General features: G+C 37.5%; 1 protein-coding gene across 2 annotated transcripts in view; it reads left to right on the top strand.

Moving 5' to 3' along the window:
• Positions 1 to 20,207, top strand: part of SON (SON DNA and RNA binding protein) — a 43,118-nt gene extending 22,911 nt beyond the window's left edge. For both annotated transcript variants that reach the window (XM_065652267.1, XM_065652276.1), the window contains exons 7-12: positions 3,856 to 3,966; positions 4,348 to 4,464; positions 11,646 to 11,793; positions 15,968 to 16,036; positions 16,126 to 16,241; positions 16,796 to 20,207. In XM_065652267.1, the coding sequence (XP_065508339.1) occupies positions 3,856 to 3,966; positions 4,348 to 4,464; positions 11,646 to 11,793; positions 15,968 to 16,036; positions 16,126 to 16,241; positions 16,796 to 16,954 (720 nt within the window). In that variant the 3' untranslated portion in view covers positions 16,955 to 20,207. The remainder of the gene's footprint in view (positions 1 to 3,855; positions 3,967 to 4,347; positions 4,465 to 11,645; positions 11,794 to 15,967; positions 16,037 to 16,125; positions 16,242 to 16,795) is intronic.
• The last annotated feature ends 203 nt before the right edge of the window (positions 20,208 to 20,410 follow it).

Genomic DNA, 20,410 nt, shown 5'->3' with positions numbered 1-20,410 from the left:
TTTTCTTACATAATTGTCTTCCACGTGGCCTTCCAAAGAAAAATCTAATTGTATGTGTAATAAAAAAAAAGACAAGTGTTTTTCCCCTTGAAATGTCTTCAAAATGATGTTTTATGGGGTCTTTGTAATTAAATAAATATTTAAAACAGACGTAAATTCTTTCAAGTTGATGTTAACCTCATTCCATCTGAAGACTTGTCCTCACACTTTTTAAAGCAAATAAACAAAAAAGCCTTGTCATCAATTTCTGATGAAACAATCTTTCCATTAGGTGCACTTTGTTTTTCAAAAACTTTCTGACGTTGTACAATTCGCTTCCTGAAGCACAGAAGGTATTTTCTTCTGTGTCTTCTACAGCACCAAAAGCACAGTGAATATAACTAATTCAACCTCGGAGTTTGAAGGTCAGGCACCCTGTTCATTGTTCCCTCAGTGCAGATAACTGCTGTTTGGTCTTTGTCGTGAACCACTAATAAGACAAACACTCTGAAATGTTTGTGCAGAATGTCGTTCCCAGTTACTAGCGTATACATAAAAAGTCCAGAGCATAGAAACGTTTTATACCAACATTTGGCCATATTTTTACCAGGTGGTAAAAAGTCTTATCCTTCAAATGATTAATGATATGCTCATACTTCAGGCGAGCTTTGTAGATAGCTGCATCAGGTTGCCAATGACGCTTGGCTTGTGTCTTTGACAAATTGCGTTAGCTAAGCACTGATGGTTTGTGTATTGATTGTGTAGAAAAGGCCGTAAAAATTGACATTGGAGTAAATATATTAAACATAACTTTATTTCCTTTCTGTGATGTGTATCTTTATAAATGCTTGTAACAATGTTGTCTGTTTTTATATTTTGTAAATAAATATTTTTATTTGCACTTACCTTAACTTGGTTTGTGTTAAGGGTGATTTCAAGGGTCATTAGCTGACAGCAGAACTTAAAATTCCCTTGGGTTTGGCAGTCCTTAATTTTGAAATACAGGAATACTCTTGTAGTAGCAGAATTCCTGCATGTTTCTCCCGAGTGTCTGAAAGGTAACAGAATGCTTTTCTGCTAATTTTTAAAAATACTTAGAGGGATTCTTTGTGGATAAAATGGCTTCCTTGGAGCAAATAAGCCAGATAAACTCCCTTGTTGTTGGAGTAGGGTAGCGGGGGAGTGTACTTGGATCCTCAGGAAGTTTGACATATCATTTACCTCCATTCATTGTTCCTGATTTTGAAATCTGATTGTGACGATTCTGATGCAAGTCTATATTTACATTAAAAAAATATGTAATTGGTTTTATTGTTATGTTTTTATTCAAATAACAGATTTAGTTATGGGAATAAGCAGTCTTGAAATGGCCATGCTAATATATTACAAATTGGTTTAATAAAACATTATTCTCTTAATATAGCTGTTTGTGGTAGCAGGAGATGGAGATGGAGGAAAAAGTCTTGAGTATTCTGAAGTATCAGCATATCTAGAAGCCAGAGAAAGCTATGAGAAAGAATCTATATTTGAAAGTCTGAAAGAATAGAGCTGAGGTGTTGTATTTTAGTTTGGAGTATACACAGACGGCCATTATGCAGAGACGCCATCGTGATCTAAATATGTAGTAAATGCATTTGGTGTATCAGTGGACCTATGAAGTATGTCGAAAATGCCTGCTTTCTACTGTCACTCTCTTTTTTCTTGCTTCAATATTTGTTATTTGTGTCCTTGGGGAAAATGTTATTAAGATTAAAAGTCAGGATTGGAAAGGCAGAGCTCTTGCAGAAAATAGCATGCTGAACTTGAACCTGTTTTACTTGACTAAATAATAACAACTTTTCATACTTCAAGCAGAGATTTTTTTTTCAAGATCCAAAGCTGCCATCGAGTGTGTTGACATAATACAAAGCCACGATGGTCTCCAAAATGGTGACTGGCCATATGGGGAAAGTGTATGGGAATTCTAACTAACCAGGGTATCTACTAATAGGCCCCAGTCCGGTAAAGCACTAAAGTACACATATATGTTTAAGTATGTGAGTGGTCCCAATGTGGTTTCAGTGGACTGCTTGCATGCCTATGTGTATTGCTGGATTGAAGCTTTTGGTGAGTAGAATAACTTTTATTTCTCTCCTGAATGAGTTTCGCAGACAAAACATTGAAGAATTATTTTAATCGTATAAGGGGACTTATTAACACAAGAAAGTATATATTGTAAACAGGCATTCTTTTACATACATGACTGTCATGCCAGGTGGTGGTTAGAAAATCTTTTAATTCTTCTTGTGCCTTGTTCATGATCTGTGTTTTTGTCAGCTGGGGCAATAAATAAACATTGAAGTCAGTTTCATAGACACATAGGACGTCTGGGATTTTAAGTCTCTCTTGGTCAGTGCCAGATGTTTGGGTAATGATCTTCCCAATGGAAATTCTTGTCCTAAGCAATTTTTAAAAATCCCCCATCTTAAAATAAGTTTTAATAGCCAGAGTACAAAAATAATTACTCTGTTTTATGCAATTGTAGACGTTTGTGTCTGGCTCTTACTGCTTTTTAATATTTACTAAATTCTTGACCTGGTCCATGTGTCAGGGATTTTGTGTATTTTTCTCTTCAGCAGGGTCAATTTTAAATTAGTTTCAGTTTCTTCTGCTGGCCTTTTATTATAGTATAATGTATGAGAGGCTAAGATTATGAGATAATGACTAACAAAAGGTGCAAATCTTCTGTAATACAAATTAAAAAACGAACACGCACCAAAACAAGAAAAAAACCCCCACCAAACAAAACACCCAAAACCCCCCAAACCTAAAACCAAACCAAACCAAAAAACAGACAGGGGAAAAAAGTGCCAAACATCAACCTAATTTATGTCTATGTGTCACCTGCTGTTTCGATTGTTGGATTTCTTCTGCGCTTCAAACAGTTCCAGCCCTTTCAGTCCCCTTCATGTGCTCAGCTCCAAAGAAGTTTCACTTGTCTCTGAGCACTCTTCTTTTTTTCCTTTCAAAATAGAATGATCCATAAAATGCCCATCGTCTGAAGAACAAGGCACAAGTAATTTTACAAAAGAGGTGTATTCCAGCCATAATTTGTTATATCTTTGTATCCCCAAATGTTTTGGATTTCTCTCTATTTCTTTGCACATAGAGGTTTGCATTGAGCTTCTTCATTTGCTCAATAATTTTTACCCAAATAATTCTGATTAATATGTGTAGGATAGTTTCAAATTTATTTTTCTTTAAATTTTATTTTAGTTCAGCAGCACAGATCTAAATAATACTTTCAAAACCTGTCAATTTTATGAGCTACCAGCCTGGTTTTACTTTTATGCAAGTCTGTTTTTTGCTGAAGATTAAGATTTAAAACACTAAACCTCAAGTTCATGGAATACATGCGATTCCTGCTTTAATTTTTTAATACGTAAAACTTGAAATTTTAGTGTGACTTAATAGTAGGGTGCTCATGCGAACAGCTCTGATGCCTTTTTTTTTTAATTCTTAGTTACATTACATTTAATTCTGTTGGTTAGTAAGAGTCCACTGAACAATAATACGCTTCTCTCTTTAAGTAGTATACACCAGGACTTTTTGTCACCAAGATAGTTCTCTGAAAATAATTATTGTGATATTTTGTATGTACACGGTGTTAAATAAAATCTAAAGTTCAAGTATTTGTTTAGAAAAGCCCATATTGTATATACTTAACAAGTAGTCTGAGATTTTTTTCACATTGCCTATTCATATGACAAACCAACTATTCAATGTGTAAAACACTGTTGTAGTTTTTGTAGCATTTATTCTACAACAGCTTTTTCCAGATCAAGTGGATGTTATTGTGGTCTGATGTATTTTTAAAAATAATCCTTTTCTTCCTAGGGCGTGGACATAACTGCAGCTATGAATGATCGAGCACTGGCTCAGAAAAGGCTTAATGAAAATGCGTTTGATTTAGACGCCATGTGCATGTTAAATCGTGCACAGGAACAGGTACGTTGCACTTTTTCATCAGCATTTTGATGAACTTAAAGTAAATGTTTACCCTTCACACGAGCTGATATTTCTTACATATTTAAGTACAGGTTTTTAGAAGCCCAGTTTACTGGCACACGTTTAGAAATTCTGCCTTTGTTTTGCATTTCGTAACATTGATTTTGAGGATAAGCAGACCATGAACCTGCTAGACTTTGAGCTCAGGCATCCAAAGATGCTTAGGTTTTTGGAGCATCTTCTTAAAATGAGTGTTCATGAACACAGCACTAAACATAAGTGAGGAATCATGATGAAAATTATTGAGGAAAAAATAGAGAACTGCAAAGGAAAAATGGACGCATTTTGATTTTGGTGTTGCATTTGATTTTTGTTTTGTAGATTGACGCCTGGGCTCAATCAAACTCCATACCTGGCCAATTCACAGGAAGTACTGGAGCACAGATTCTCTCCTCGGATGAGCTGACCAACAGTGGTCCCCAAGCATGGATTAGAAAGGTAGAAGTTATGCAGACATACTTACCTAACTATCACATTTTAAACAGCAGTGGAAGTATCAAAAAATGCAGAAAAGATGCCTTTAAAACCTATGGTAATGCATGTGTCAAATACAACAGGTTGAGTTAAATAATTGTCTTTGATCAATTTAGATACTTGCTGCTGTGTCCGTTTTGTTGTGCGTTAAGGTGTTGCTCATGACATAGAGTACTTCAATAAGGTGTGCGTCTGGTATTTGAGTCAGATTGGTTCATATATACTGTTACCTTACGCTGTAATGACTTTCATGATATTGGTATGGCTGCAGTGGTAGGTCCATCACTACTTTTATGGGATTGGGACAGATCTGGCAAGGTTTGATCCTGATGTTATTGAAGTCAATGATGTTTTGGCATCAACTTCAGTGAACCAAGTCCCAAACTGCTCTTTTGTTTGACTTGGTTCTATCTGACTGCTACTTTGCCTCTTCTTTTTGTGTCACCAGCACTTTCTGGGAGCCAAAGATTTGGAGCATTAAATCTGAAGTTGCAGTTGGGTTAATAAGTTTAATGTCATCCTGCAGTGATAGTTACCTCTTACTGCAGAGTTATACTGGCTTTTTTGGGGGGTGCGATGCGTCATAGACACCTGCGTTTTATAAGTTTAATTCATGCTTTATCTTTGAAAATAAATACTGAACTGGTTCTCTTTCAAGAAGTAGAACTGAGGAATTCAAGCAATATCCACCTTTCAGGCAGAAAGAATAATGAGTTATGGTGGTCAGTCTTGGAAGTCATGTAGTTGAGTATATGCTGTATCCACTTATTCTTTGAGAACACAGTGTTAAGGCAACCCTCAACTGGTAGGTTAGATTTGAAGCTTAGGTAGAATTTTCCATAAAACTTGGTGTAAACTGAACACAAAAATCTGGAATTACAACATCCTAAAACGAGAAATATTTTTGCCAAGATTCACTAACTTGTTTTTCCACTTTATATGGCCAAGCAATACCAAGAGCCAGGCAACACAGAGGTACAAGTTTCTTGCTAGATGGGAATCTTTTGGGCTCTTCTCAGTATTAATACAGAGCATAGATGATAAAGTCTTATTTCAACAATTAGTAACTTTTGAGATTGTAACAAAATGTCAGCTTTGATTACACTTGTCCCTGGCAGAGGAACTTGGGAATATAAAGAACTCTGCAGAGATGTATTGGTGAGAAGAGGAGAGCGTTTCCATCACAAGGCTTGTGAAAGAGCCTAGGATGGCTCTCACTTTCTGCACACTTTGAGTGGGCTCCTAGGGCAAGGGCAAGGGAACATCTCTGATCATCTCTTTCCCAAGCCTCCTCATCCCATTGTCATTCCTCGAGGTTCTGTGGTGCTCTTCTGTGCCTTCCAGTAACAGGGCTGTCTGCTAACAGAAATCAAGTGGAGAAGACAAGTGCCTTTTTCCCTTGGTCTTCATTCTGTGACCTACTTCAAAAAAAAACTATAAACCAAAAACCCAACAAAATGCTTTATAGAGAGAAAATGAGAGAAGAGTCTGGTCTCTGGCTTGTGGACATGACTGCTGTGAGTAGTACAAGCATGTTTGACCCTTTTGTTGAATCTAGAAAGTGTGAGTCAGCAGAAGCACTTCTGTCCTTCCCATAGCTGCAAAAATGTAGTGGTTTGCAGTAGTGGGCATCCTCCCTTTCAAGCATCATATGTTTTGTTGGAAAGGAGGCTGCTACTGGAAACAAGAAGAGTTTTTTGGGTGAAGAAGATGAGGACACAGTCCTCTTTCCTACTCTGGCATTCCTCAGCTTGACTTCTTTTGCTTTTTCTAGGTTCCATATTTGCAAGCACATTGCCATCAAACTCATGAGATGACACGTAGTTATAGTCATGCGCCCTCTACAAAATACATTAGGGGCTGCACAAGATTCACGTTGGTTTTTTTTTAGGAATGGTGGGTCCTGTGAAAGCCTTCATAAAACTTAGGTTTGAAGAACTTAATGTGGAGTTACATCTGTGGTTAGAGAATGATTTCACAGAAAAAAAGTCAAGTAGGGATAGCGGGTTATGAATGCATGTTATCTTTCTCAGTGACATGAATGCAAATCAACCATGAAATGCAAAGTAGGGGTTGTATTTTACTTAGGCTCTTGAAATTGTGTAACTTAGTTCCTGTTAATTATGCAGTGTAGCACTGAGAAGTCAGACTCGTACTCCTTTTTTTGTCCTAAGAAAAATTAATTTAAATATTAAAAACCCCTAGTATTTGTAAATTTTTCATCTGCTAGTAGGGCTGTGGAATTTCTTGGGGTATGTTGTGTGTGGAAATTAATGCACGTTTCTGACCGAAGATGGTGTTTACTGAAAGCATTTTGGTTGGTAGAGTGCTGTAAGTGATTGCTGTAAGAGGACTTGTGGACATGCACCCTTCAGCAGAAACAAAGTCCACGTCAGATAGTTATTTGTGTATCATTAAACAAAGAATTAGAATCTGCGCAGAGTTTGCGCTTGATGGAGATAATCTCAAAATCAGATAGACTGTAACAAAACGAGCGGTGTTAGGAGGGGAGAAAAAAATACTTGGGGAACTTGTTTGATAAGCGGTGTCTTCACTTTGCATTTCTTGGATTTGAGCTTTTTTTTGTACTGTAAAAATCACTCTGGAGAGGTAATATGTACTCAAACCAAAATATGCCTGCAATTTCAATTTTGTATCAATAAAGTTTTGAGGGAATTAGTTACCAAAGTGGTTAACGTGGCATACTTGAATGATCGACATACCAAGTAGAAGTATCATTTGTTTTTCTAAGTAATGTTCTAATTCATTATGTTCATGCATAAGGTTCTGAGTAGTATTCATAAACGAATAATATGTTGTTAGGTTTCTTGTATCATTAAAACAGCTTTATGAACAATATTATTATCTTCTTAATTTGAAAAGTGGTTTCTGTTTCAGTTTATCATCATAGGTGTAATCAGTTCACAAATATGGCTTGCATGTTCTGGAGGTTGCTGCTCTTTTTTCCTTTTTGTTACAAATACACTATGTTGCTGAATAAGTGTCAAATTGGAAGAAGTGGTCAAACATTTTTTTTCCAAGCAAATTCTGTTGAGGTCTACTTACTCAGACTTTCCCAGACTTACCACTTGTTTATCAGCTTAATTCTAGAGCCTAAGCTTGCTCTGCAAAGCAAGGTTCCTGCAGCGTTTTACACGCGTAGGTCAGTACTTGGGACCTGTTTCATTCAGCTGTGCTAAAGCATGAGATGCAGTTTTACTGTGGCTATTAGAATGCTCTGCTTTGTGTAGCAAGTTCTGAAAAGTTAAAGCATTTATTTCCATTCTCCCACAGTCATAGCAGATGAATAAAACTCAGGCTAGTGATGGAGGTGAAACTAAATCTTGTGATATCACTTGCACAAGGACTGCTGCCCTTCTAACAAGACTGCTTACCACAATTATTGTATTCTTACTGCCTTATATGACACAATGAGCTTTCCTTGGAAATAAAGGCCACATAGCAAGGCAAAGCAACTACATGTTAATTATATTGGACTGGCTCCCTGTTCAGTCCTAAAGATGTGGTGTGGGTGTTTGTTTTTCCAAGCCATCCTTGGCTTACTTTCTACTGGTTTTATGCAAAGGCTGAGAACAGAAATCCTGAAGCCGATTGTGAGTGTAGTTTTTGTAAGGCATTTGATGGGATTCTTTGGAAGGATATTCTTCCTTTTGTGCTGGAGAAGGAATTTGCCTGCTGCTAAAAGTGCCAATTTATTTAATGGAAAACTCAGCTACTTTGCAAAAGTTTTACCAGAGACAGATGCTTGTTCCTAGTACTTGATACAGAGAAATTTTATTTGGAATCAGTCTAAAAGTGATCTTTAAGACAGCCCATTGTCCTATAGCTGAAACTGTCTACCTAGTGCCTTTAAGGCTTTGTTCTCCTTTGCTTAATAAATCATTGCTCAAAAGAAATAAACCTTCCTTCTGACAGAACTTGTTTTTAGTGCCATGTATTTTCCGAGAGCAGAAATTGACGATGTATTTTAAGATCTCTCAAATAATTATGGCTTTAATATTTTGGATGTTACAAGTATTGTTTTATAGATTGTTCAGCTCAATCCTGTATGCTGTTCTTTTCCCCAGACAGTTGTTGCAGTTAAACAATGATGACTCTCTGACTTGTGTTTCAGAAAAAAAACCCCAACATGTAATACCATCTTTCAGAAGTGATTTTTTTGTGTTTGCTTGTTTAAGCCCTTAAGTGCTAATTCAGGCATTCATGTCCCCCAAAATTTGTTGTCCTAATATGGCTTTAAAAGAGGAATATTTTTAATTAAAATTACTAAAAAAAAACCCTCCTAAGTGATCTGGTTTTACTCTGTAGTCGTCTTTTTAAAGAAGTGTCGACATGAGAATGTGGCTTATTGGTTGTCTCCATCTACTGGCAGAATGGAAGTGTGTTTTACTTGGCTGACCTTTCATGGAATTCAGAGATCAGAAAATGAGAAAAATTATACTAAACTTTTATGCAGACTTACTCAAATTGGGATTAGTGAATGAAAAAGAACAATTGTTTTCTAAATAATTAGTTAATTCCAACAACAGTAATCAAATACTTGGAAAGCTGAGTGTTTATTGTATTGCATGCTCTTCAATTTGATATCCTCCTTATGAGCCAGATCTGCAATGGTACATAGCTGCTGAATAGTTTTGTGTGACTTGGCCTTTTACGATTTTTAAAATTGAAAAGAAATGCATATATGGCTTGCCTGCTCTCATTTACGTTTCTACTATTTTTACATTTCAAATGTAATTACGAACACAGCACTAGTTTTTACCTGTACTCTACTAAATAATGGGCTGAGTGAAGTTGTCTGTCATTAAATTATAAAAAAATAGTTAGAGAGAATATAATTGTAGAGGTGACATTAGATATTTGTATTTGGGTTACTATTTAAAAACAAACAAACACACAAACCCAAAAACTGAAAGGGCTCTTTCCCTTGCTGTGGGCCTTTGCTTCTTCAGTGAACTGAATCAAAACAAACTTGTGCTGGCTACTGTCATATTGGTACCAGAATTACTTTATTTAGCCTTTTAGTGTGGTGCACAAGTATAGCTATTCTATAATGAAACAAAACTTCCTTTTCTAATCCCTTGTTGCCTTGGTTCTGTTGTAAACATTGAAGGGTCAGCATAGTGTAAAAAATTCCTGCTATAGGTAGAATTCTGAATTCACACTTTAGAAGAGGTGTTTCTAATAAGCTGCACTTTGGAATTGAGAACTCTTTTTTTTTTTATTTCCAGTATTTGGAATTTGTTCAGGGTCTGGTTATTTCTATACAGGAACTTGAGGCTTTAATTTTTAACAATGAATAGCAATATTTTGATTCTGTTCTTTCTACACCACTCCTAAACCCCAAATTAGTACATTTACAGGTGTGATGAGAAAGCTGTGTGACATTAAAATGACCTCATCAAGAAATTGCACTCTCTCATTTGTGAACTGATTATACGCTGGTGATAGTGAAACAGATGTTTGTATTGAAAATTCTATCATTGCAAAGCAGGTACAAAAGAGGAATCGGAACCCAGGGTGACATTGACTGGGGTTTGTATCATTCTCGGCATGGTTGCCCTTTTCTTATGAGAGGTTCCTGGGAAAGAGAAGGGAGGATGAAAATGGAAGTAAGTAAAAGCCATTCTAGGTGTATAGATGGAGGCAGCTCGTATCGAGGAAGCTGGTTGTCTCTGTGTACACACACACACTGCACGGTCTGCACCAGTCAGAAAAAGGTTGAACAGGAGAGGTGCACTTAGCCTCTCTACTCTTCCATCAGAGCACTTTGTGATTAAATGCAATATCCAGTTGCATGATTGATAGGTATTTACCGTTTCACAGATAAATATTTGGAGAAGTCCTGCCACAATCTTCAGCAATTTAAAAAAAATTTTTTTAACGCCACGTATAGTGGGAATTGCACACACACACACCATTAGTGTGTGTCAGTTGCCAATTTGAAATCCCTGTAAAAATACATTATCCTTAATCTCTGTAAAAGTAAGACTTCTGATTTTGTTTACGTACAAATCAAAACCAAGGAGCTGTCCTTTGTCCAAATCTGGGAAACACTTACTTTTGCAAGCACAACTCAAAGAAAAAGGAAATTCTATTTGCTCTGATAGTGAGTAAATTTTTCACAAAAATACTAGGCATTGTGTCAGCTAACCTACTGTGCGAAATAACTGATGGACTTATCAGTGCCAGTGTGTAAACTTGTATATTTTAAGGCAAGCAATTCTTTGCTGTGATGGAAATGATTGACTTACTTACTTGGGTCAGCGGGGGGGGCAGAAGAGAGATGATAGTTCACAGAATAACCTGTGAACTTTCACCCCTCTATATGGAAACTTGTTTCAGGGTCAAATCCTTGTAGCTGCCTTCTTGCCACGGTCAATGCCAGCCCTACTATTCACAACACTGCGGCCATCGAGGCCTAGGTACGTAAACATTTAAGGAGTTTTTAAAGTTCTTTACATCAAAACAGATTTAAAAAATTTCTGTTTGTAAGCTTTCACCATTTAACAACTATTATGTTAATGATGATTTGAAAGAATGCGAAGACTACTGCTGCTAAACTGTGTGGCTAAGCGCCTTTTTTTCCTTTAAATAAAAATGTTTCATGTGGATTTTCAGAGTAGAATGTGCAACTGCTGTGTAATAAAATGGGGAAACTTTTTTTAATTTAAAATATGCCTAAACACTATGTGAATGTCATTACTAAATGTCCTTGTATTTTGTTCAATAACTAGGTACACTTGGCACACTTGCTGCCAGTTAAACAGTTAACACTGCCTCCTTTCACAAGATGAGAAGAGATGCATTGGAACCAAAGTAGCGTGTTTAAAACTGGACGGTTATCATTTTATTAAATACATATGTCTGAAAACGGGTCACTTGCCACTTTTCAATTGCATTAGAATTTTCTTAAGTTGTTCTTTTTTGAAAATCCTGATTTGTGTCTCGTGTCCGCGTGAATTCTGGTTTATACAAAATGTTAATGAATATAAAGCTGAGGTGTATTATTTTGAATTGAGTCTGTGAAAAGTTGTTAGAAACATTTTTTGGAAGCTTCCACTTATTTTTTAAAATCTCAGTGCTAACTTTAGGACCTGTTTTACTTTTCTTTTTCTGGATAGGATCAGTTCTTAAGAGCAGCCCCTGTAACTGGAGGAATGGGAGCTCAGCTGATGAGAAAAATGGGCTGGAGAGAAGGAGAAGGGCTTGGAAAAAACAAAGAGGGCAGCGTTGAGCCTATTATGGTCGATTTTAAGACGGATCGAAAAGGTAAGCCCTTCCTGAAACATCAGTGTAAACTTCTCATCTCTGTTTTGGAGACAGGCAAATTAACTTTGGAGTAGGAAGCTTTTCCTGGGTACAGCTTCACTGTAAAAATTAACAGAATTACGTGGATGATTTTGGTACTGGTTTTTCAGGCCTCGGATTACGTGTATAGGCTTCCTGCTGCCTTTGAATTCTTCCAGGTGTTCTTTAACTTTCCCTAACCTTCACCTTCCATTTAAAAAAGTGCCTCTCTGGGGTTCTTAAATTAGGGATGTGCTTCAGTTGGATGTATGGAGAAGGCTTGGACAGGGAAATTAATTGTGCCCTTGTGATTGTCCAGAGAAAAGCCATTGTGGTTGGTGCAGAGAAAACAGCTGACACAGGAATGGGGCAGGATAGAAGATTGTATAGTTTGGTCACTTTTAAACTGGGGTGAAGGACAGAAGTGAGAGCTACAGAGTTGAGTTACTGCTGCCTTTCAGCTGAAGTCCTGACATGAGTAGACTGTCTGTACTGATGTTTTTAGGTCTTCCAGATGGATTTTGCTTTCTTTTTCATCTGTCTGATCTCTCTGCTGTTCCATCCTCTAGTCTCATCCTCCTGCAGGCACCTCTGCTTAGTTACAGTGATGTTTCCCTGCTTGTTTTCAAAGTTGGCTTTAGCAGTCTTTCCTCCTCTTCTTCATGTAGTCCATGGCCACAGGTGGAGAACTGTTGCACTTGTCTCATTGGATTCAAAAGAACTATCCTTTTTATTTACAGGCAGCATGTGCTGCTGCTTAAGCTGCCTGGTGATGTGTTTTGTATGATTTGCCATCTCACCAGCATATTCAGCAAGAGTTCTGTTTTCGAAGTGAATGTTTATGAAAATTTTTCATCTAAAATACCTACACAAGTTGTAACCATTTAAAATAAAAGATGCAGAACTTCAGCAGTCAGGATTTATGATTTAATTGTTCTGCGATGCATGTTACTAAAATAAGCAATGTAACGCTGACTGCAGGAAAACAATTTTTTACTGTTGTTCTCCTAAGTATTTTTTTCAACTGAGAACCCTTACTATATTAAATACATCACATCTAATATTAAAGCATGAAAATAATTTGAATTATGGGTTTGTGTTAGCTTTTGTCATTGCTCATAATTGAACTCAGAAGGAAAAAAAAATGCAAATGTTTTGAAGTTTATTTGCAGAGATGCTGTTAGAGTTGGAGGAACCTCAAAGTGTCAAAATTGCTAGTTCTCAATACAGAGATAGTACAGTACTGCTCAAGTGACCAAGCTAGCTGTGAAAACATAATTTAAACATTAATAATTTAAAGTGCAAAGAGGTAGAAAATGAGAAAGCAAGCCTGCATTATGAAAATATCCGTTGTTTTTAAATTCTGAAGACGTCCTAGCAGCATAACACAATTTTATAAACAGAAGTGCAACAGTCTCAGAAGTACAGAACACTATAATCCAGACATCTTCATTTTATACAAACAATGACTGAGCTTTCTTTTAATCTGTTTTTCTTCTGTGCAACCTTACTGTTTAAAGAAAGGAGAGAAAAAAAAAAAAAAGATACCTGGTGACAGAGGGATTGCCAAGAAAATATTTGAAAAGTATTTTGTTAATGTTACTTAGTTACTGTGATCTGTGTAGATGTTGTCTTGTAAAGTTCTCACTGCTGGTAAGAGTTCCTTCCATTTAGGTTGATTAACATCAGTCAGAGGGAAGAAATTGAAAACAGTCAGTTTCGGTGGTATTTTCTCAAGCAGCCTGATTAACATAGTGATGGATTTTTGTGGTGAGGAGGCAAGAGTTAGCTCTGTCTGTTAAATTGCCTACTTCTTGTCATGCAGTAGGAAAGAGGCAGTATTGCTGCACAGCCTGTGAATGTTTTGAACACGAAAAACATTTTGATGATACACAGCTGTGGTGCAGCTCAAGTTTCCAGTTCTAGAAGTGTGCCCCAGGATCCTCAGGTGGTTTCCAATATAAATTTCCTTAATGCCTGCAGAATTTGATACTGAAGTTTGAAGCATTAAGGCCTGAGACAGGATCAGGTCCTCATGGTGCTGGGTGTTCTGTAACAGATAGTTTGCTCTCTCTGCTTCCAAATGCTCGGTCTTCAGTAACATTTAAAAATGCTGGATGGAGTTAAGGATGCCTCTTCCTGGCATGTGATAGATTAATCTGAAAATACCGATAACCTTAGTGGTGGTCGGGCCTTGCTTTTATTTCATGGTTTTAAAATATTTCATTATTATTATATATGCAATCATATGTGATATTTCCACAAAAAAATCTAAAGGCGTTGTGTGTTGATAAGGAATACTTTCTAATGTTGAGCCAACCAAGTCTATAATACGGGACGAGACCTTGCATTGTGAAGAGGCAGCATGTGTCACACTTTACAAAGAAGCAACTGAGCAGTGGTTATACATTTATGATGAGTAGCAGAAAATCTTCAAACATTAGTGGTCTTTGATGCTTAAATGTATAAAAAGTCTCTTTTTTTTTTTTAAAGGTTTGTGTAGACGTCTAAAGAAAAGTCTGAAATTTTTAAAAGTAGTCTGTCTGTTATGAAGTAACCTATTTTTGTTTTATAAGATGTTTTTAGCACGTTTTAGAATGTATCCCCCAAATAAGACATTATTTGTAGATACAGGAACAAGCAGTTTGCTAAGGAGTTGCTCAGGAGGCTGCATTAAGACATGAACCAGAAGGCTGCCTGCCTTTGCCGTAGCTTTCCTTATACCATGTTTTTTCCAGGCCCTGAGTGAGATCTGTAGTTCTCTCACAGACAGTATTGAAACCAAAGCCTTCTTGAGCTTTGCTGTCAGCCAGTAGATTGTTGGTTGTCTGTGTTCAGAGAAGCTTGGTCCATCAACAGAACTTACTGGAATCTCTTGCAGCTTTTTTGAAAATCCCTCTTGAGGTACCAGGGACAACATGTTGAAGACAAGTGTCAGTGACTTAAAGTGAGGGAGACACAGGAGTAATGAGGAGAATGACATAAGAGGTTTTTTTTCTTTGGTGGAGATATTTTGGTTTTTTGGATATAAACAGCTGTACAGAAAAAGAAATGTTGTTTCAATGGTTGTCGTCTATGAGGGTTTCATGCCACTTGAAAAGTCCCTACTTAGGAGCTGCATGAATATTAGGATGAAAATCTGGTAAGGAGGGAAGGATTTTCTTCTAAAGCAAAACAAAAATGCCAGCCAAAAAAAGCTGAAGGAACAGGAAGAAACTGGAAACAATTGCAGTGTCTCCCTGTATTTATTCACCAAAACCAGGAACAGGAACAAATTGAGGTAAGAAATGAAGTAATATTGAAGGATTGAAGTCAAGAGAAATTCTGAAAAAAAGGTCAAGTAATTTGTTTACATGCATTTAAGCGCAAAATGAATGGAAAGAAACTTGAATCACTTCATAAGCATGGATGGCATGGTTACTGGAATTTGATAGGTTTTTGGCAATTGTTACATTTTGTTTCTTACTCTTGTAAGAATTTAAGAAGAAGAATGTTTGGCTTCCCTGTTTCACAGTGACTTCCACTGGAACTTGTGCTGTTTGTATTGCCCTTGAGGCCCAGATGCCTCCTTCTCTGCTACTTTATATTCAGGTGTGATTGAAATCCCAGGAATTGGGCTGTGAACTTGCACATAAAGGATAAATATTTGAATACCTTTAAATAAAGAGAGCACATGTTATAAGAACACCACTGTGTTATTCGTATCATAAAAGGACATACTAGGTACACTTCCTGCTGTTTAATGGAAATATTTCAAATGCTTAGTGTGTTAGAGGAAAACTGTCAGGATAGTGGATGTCTTTTGGGTTACACAAAACAAATCCAGAATGAGAGTATGTTTTTAAGTTTACCTCTTGTTCTGTGTTTCTCCAAAGAGGGCACAGAAAACCAGGTGTTCCCTGACTTGCATAACACTACTCAAAGTTTTCTACTAGCTGGCATGTTAAGAGTCTTACTAGAGCAGTTGAGAAGAATGTTCTGTGTAGTCTGGAGGGAAAAAAATGCTGGATTAAAGGGAGGTTTGAAAGAATTCTGAAAAGACAGTTGTACGTTGTCATCAGGTTTCATCACCTCTGATACATGTTACTGCTTTACTGGTGAGAATACAGAAATCGTGTGGAAATCATAAATGTAAGCTTTATTGTGTTTTGTTTAGGGCTTGTTGCTGTGGGAGAAAAGGCACAAAAGAGATCTGGACATTATGTTGTGATGAAGGATCTTTCAGGTGAGATTCTTACTTGTCTATAAAAAAGCTCATTTTAAATGATTGCTTTGATAGCACCATTGAAATTTCAAATACATTTTATCTTCAAGGTAAACACCCAGTTTCTGCATTGATGGAGATCTGTAACAAAAGAAGATGGACACCACCTGAATTTGTGTTGGTGGATGATAGTGGGCCTGATCATCGCAAACATTTTATCTTTAAGGTGCGTTTGAATTTCCTTGTTCGCTGTTGGTTTCTCTGTTAAAAGGTGATTTAATTACCTGTCTATATTTATGTATTCCAGAGGTGGCTGAGTACTACTAAGCAGTGCCTTGATGCTAAAATTTAGAAGTCCTGTTTCTGTAAAGGCCAAATCAGATCTCTGAAGCACATTAACCTGTCAGTCCGTCAAGAAACACACTATTCCACTTCTTACTAAAATTATTAGCCTATGCGGTATCATATTCTTGCTGTTTACTTGCAGGTGTGGTGTTAAGTCTTACTGTTGTAAAGGTAGTGAGCAGGATTTAGTTATTTTTGTCTTTCAGTTATCCTACGATATAGGCTTGCTTTTTCATGTAGTAATTTGTATTAGCACAGTTACAACTTGTAAATGGTTGTGTTTATAGACCAGAAGTGGACTTTGTCTATCCCTGCAGCAGAATTACACAGAGAATGTGCTCAAAGGAGCGATATAGTGCTGCCTTGAAACAGAAGGGAAGAAGCACTTTCTAACGCTTTCCTTTTTTTCCCCCCCTTCCCTTCTTTCACAAACAGGTGAGAGTGAATGGAAATGAATACAGGCCTACTTTTGCCAGCCTTAATAAGAAGCATGCTAAAGCCACAGCAGCAACTGCGGCTCTCCAAGCGATGGGACTTGTACCAAAGGAAAGCATGGTTAATACCACCATGTTTAGGAGTGCCTCACACCGCTAGATATTGTTTTTTATATTGACATTATTTCAGATAATTTTACTCTGCACAAAAATGGTATTTGCCCTTTCATGTTGTAAATACATTGGCGATTCCCACGTTGTAAAAACTGTACAGACACCTTCAGGTTTTTCTTTTGTACCATCAAAATGTATTTAAATCATACTTAGTTTTTGGTATGTTTATATTGTTTACATTAGTGATGTAATTATTTCTTAAATGACTAAATCAGACGACAGACTCTGGAGGCATCAGTAATCTTAAACCCTTGTTTTAAGACTCATGCAATTTCTCTTCAATATGGGATGTTAACACTTTCATACTGTTTTGTACTATGCTGCAGTTTTCCCTGGTCTCGGTAAAGCTACTCGTGCGCTTTTGCCGGCAGCTGGCGAAAGGTCACGCAGCTTATTACCTTAGTCCAGTTGAGGCTGGCGTGTACTGCTGGACAGATACTGGGCCCAGTACTGGGACCCCCGGGAGGAAGCGCGCAGCGGTAGCCCTGTTGTACAGCGCTAACGCTGCCGCTTCTCTTTGCGTTTTGTCGGGGGGTTTAACTCCGTGACGCACCGCGCCTGGCCATACAGCCCGTGCTCCGGGACAGACGTGATTAGGCAAAAGACTTGGCATTAAAAGGGATGGCAGAAAGTCCAGCAATGGAACCCGCGAGACTTGCCACGTACAGGTGATTCTCCCTGCATGTTCTGAGAAGGGAGATGATGGAGTTGTCTGTTCCAAACAACACACTGCCTGATGTTGATTGTATGAATTTGTGGTTAATGTGACTTTTAAACTCTAACAAATCTACAACTGGATTCGGGGGGCGGGGAGGGGATAGAATGATGCTTAAATTGTTGTACCCAACTTGGTCAATAAAGCAGCACAAGTTCATAATCTTAATCACTGGTCAGTAAACAGTAATTAAAGTGTATGCCAAAACAACTTCTTGAAGAAACGCACAGTATAAAAGTACGCTTTATGAAGATTATCAACAGCTGTTAAGGTTGCAGAATCAGTTGTAGTCATTTTTGGTTGCTTTGGACTATTACCAAATTAACTCCTTGGGCTTAAATTTTCCGTAATGGTACTCTACCCTCAAGGAGACAGCCTGATCCAGAGTCTTGGCAGTTTGACAAGGAAGAGGATGTGGAAAGCTTTTCCTTTTTTTTTTTTTAATTATTTTTTTTTAATGTAAGAAGTATTAGTAGTTTAGCTATGTGCACTTTTTGAATTGGAAAGGGCATTGTACATCTCTTGCCAGATCTGACTGAGTTATGAGCAGATTGCCAGGATTTACAGACTCTAGTAGTTCAGATGTTTATTTTTGGAAAAGTCTTTTTGAGGTCTCCTTGTATTGCATCTACTGACCAGAGCTTTGTCTGGGACAGGAACAAAACACAGTTTGTACACAATAAGGCTGCGCTCAGGCCTGAAGTGAATAACTTTGCAACGGTGGTAGGGACGTGGAGCTGAAGAATTACTAGTACGTCTTCTTCCACCAAGTCAGGTGATTTGTGTGTATTCTGTCAACTGTTATGGAACAAGGTGTCTTTCTTTGCCCTAAAGGGACAAGGATCAATGTCTCATGTTGTGTACAGCAGAGAAATGGTATTTGGTTCTGCGCCACATGCTTTCGAGAAATAAAGCCCCTTATTAGTCTGTCAAAGCGCTCTGAAAATGCATAAGTTAATCTTAATTTTCATGGACGTAGTTGTCTTTAATTAAACTTTTTTCCCTTTGGCTTCTCGCCTTCAGTCTCTGACTAAATATTTGAAGATCTTGCCTCATTTGCTGAACTAGTTGAAAGGTGTGTGTAAAAGAAAAAAAAAGTAAATACGATGGTACAGCAACGGAAAGATGTGCTGCGGGAGAACTGGATGTTGTATCTGTCTTAGCTGAAGTCTGGTTTTTTGATCTATGACTTGAAGTAATTAACTTGGGATGTGGGAGCGACTCCTAATCCGACTTCTGTTCAAATGTCCAACAGAGCTGAAACATCAGAGATGTTGATCATTCTATTTAGTCCGTGGTGTCTGCTGGTTTCACAGCTGTACAGTATCAAATCTGGGAACATACCATCTCTTGTACTTGTCATTTTGTTCTTTTTTGGGTCTATATTACCCACATGTAATGTAAAGATACATGTTATCTCGCAGCAGCAATGAACAGGAGTTCAGTCCCATTGAAGACTCAATTTAAAAAATAACTACTTAGGCAAATTCTGGATTTCATGCCTTAAAGACGTGGTACTGTATGTGGATTTAACCTTTGGTCTTAATGAAGACTTAAAGAAAAAGAAAACAATTAAGGTCTGTAATGCCCTAATTATGACACTTCTTGATTTGGAGGTTTCTGTTCTAGTTTAATTCTTTGTTGTTTAGGATGATACATGAATCTAAAGCTAGTGCAGCGATGTGCTTCTGTTAAATTTGTACATTTGAATTGGTTTGAGTGTCCTTTGCATGCAGGAATAGATAAGTAGTGTTATATTAAAAAGAACAACTAGGAAACACTCTCTTGGAACCTGGTTATTTATGCAGCATTTTAGCTGTCTTAAAGGTGAACAGTGTGTGACCCCTGCTGATGATCTCTTTGGCTGTTGGGTTTCCTCTTCCTGCAGAATTACTTTCCTAGAAGTAACCCTGCTAAAAGCTGTTCTGACTTCCCTGTGACGGGGAGCATTTTGAAACGCGTGCCTAAAAACTTGCAGCCAGCTTCCACCAATTTCTTGGCAGTCTTCTGCTTTGTAGATTGTAAATACCTAAGGCTGGAGGAGCAGGAAAGTGAAGTTCGTATGCCTTGGAAAATTCGAAATTGCCTCTTAACAACAATATGAAGTCTTAACTGCTATGGTCCGTAGCGCTCTCAAACAAATCATAGTTGTGGTGAAAATTCACCCATTTGGGCAGGTTAAATAAATCAATCTTGCTGCTCCACAAGCGTCTGGAATGGCGGCAGCATTTGCTGAAAATGCCTGTAGGTGGGAGAGCAGCAGAGTGTTGTCGTGTAACGCTGCGGCTTTTATAGGGAAAGTTCCTTGGAGCCAAGTGTGCGTCAAGAACAGCACTGAATCCCAGAGCTGCAAGGAACTGGAATATGCTGCTGAAATTACCGACAACGCTGTGATTTAAACCCCACAGTTTGCAGTGCAAGGAGAAGCAACAGCTTGGGTAACAATGCGAAGCATATGATAAAGAATGTGGTGGTAAATATTTGAAATTGCACAGTTGTAGACTACAAGAAATGTAATTGCAATTCAAATTTTTTTTAATGACTGCAAGATATGAATTGGTGTTAGTGTCTCTCTATAACTCTCACATGTTGGATGTGAAAATATGAAGTGGAACTGAAATTAATAGTAATTATTGTATTTCCTAGAAACAGGCTCAAGTCCACATACCAGAATGGTTATTGGCCTGATTAAAATTGCATTCCCATAGAGGCATGTACAGAATTGCT

The sequence above is a fragment of the Caloenas nicobarica genome, chromosome 1 (genome assembly GCF_036013445.1).
Source record: "Caloenas nicobarica isolate bCalNic1 chromosome 1, bCalNic1.hap1, whole genome shotgun sequence".
NCBI lineage: Eukaryota > Metazoa > Chordata > Aves > Columbiformes > Columbidae > Caloenas > Caloenas nicobarica.
The sequence above is the reverse complement of the archived record's forward strand: the minus strand, read 5'-3'. Positions and strand labels throughout refer to the sequence as shown.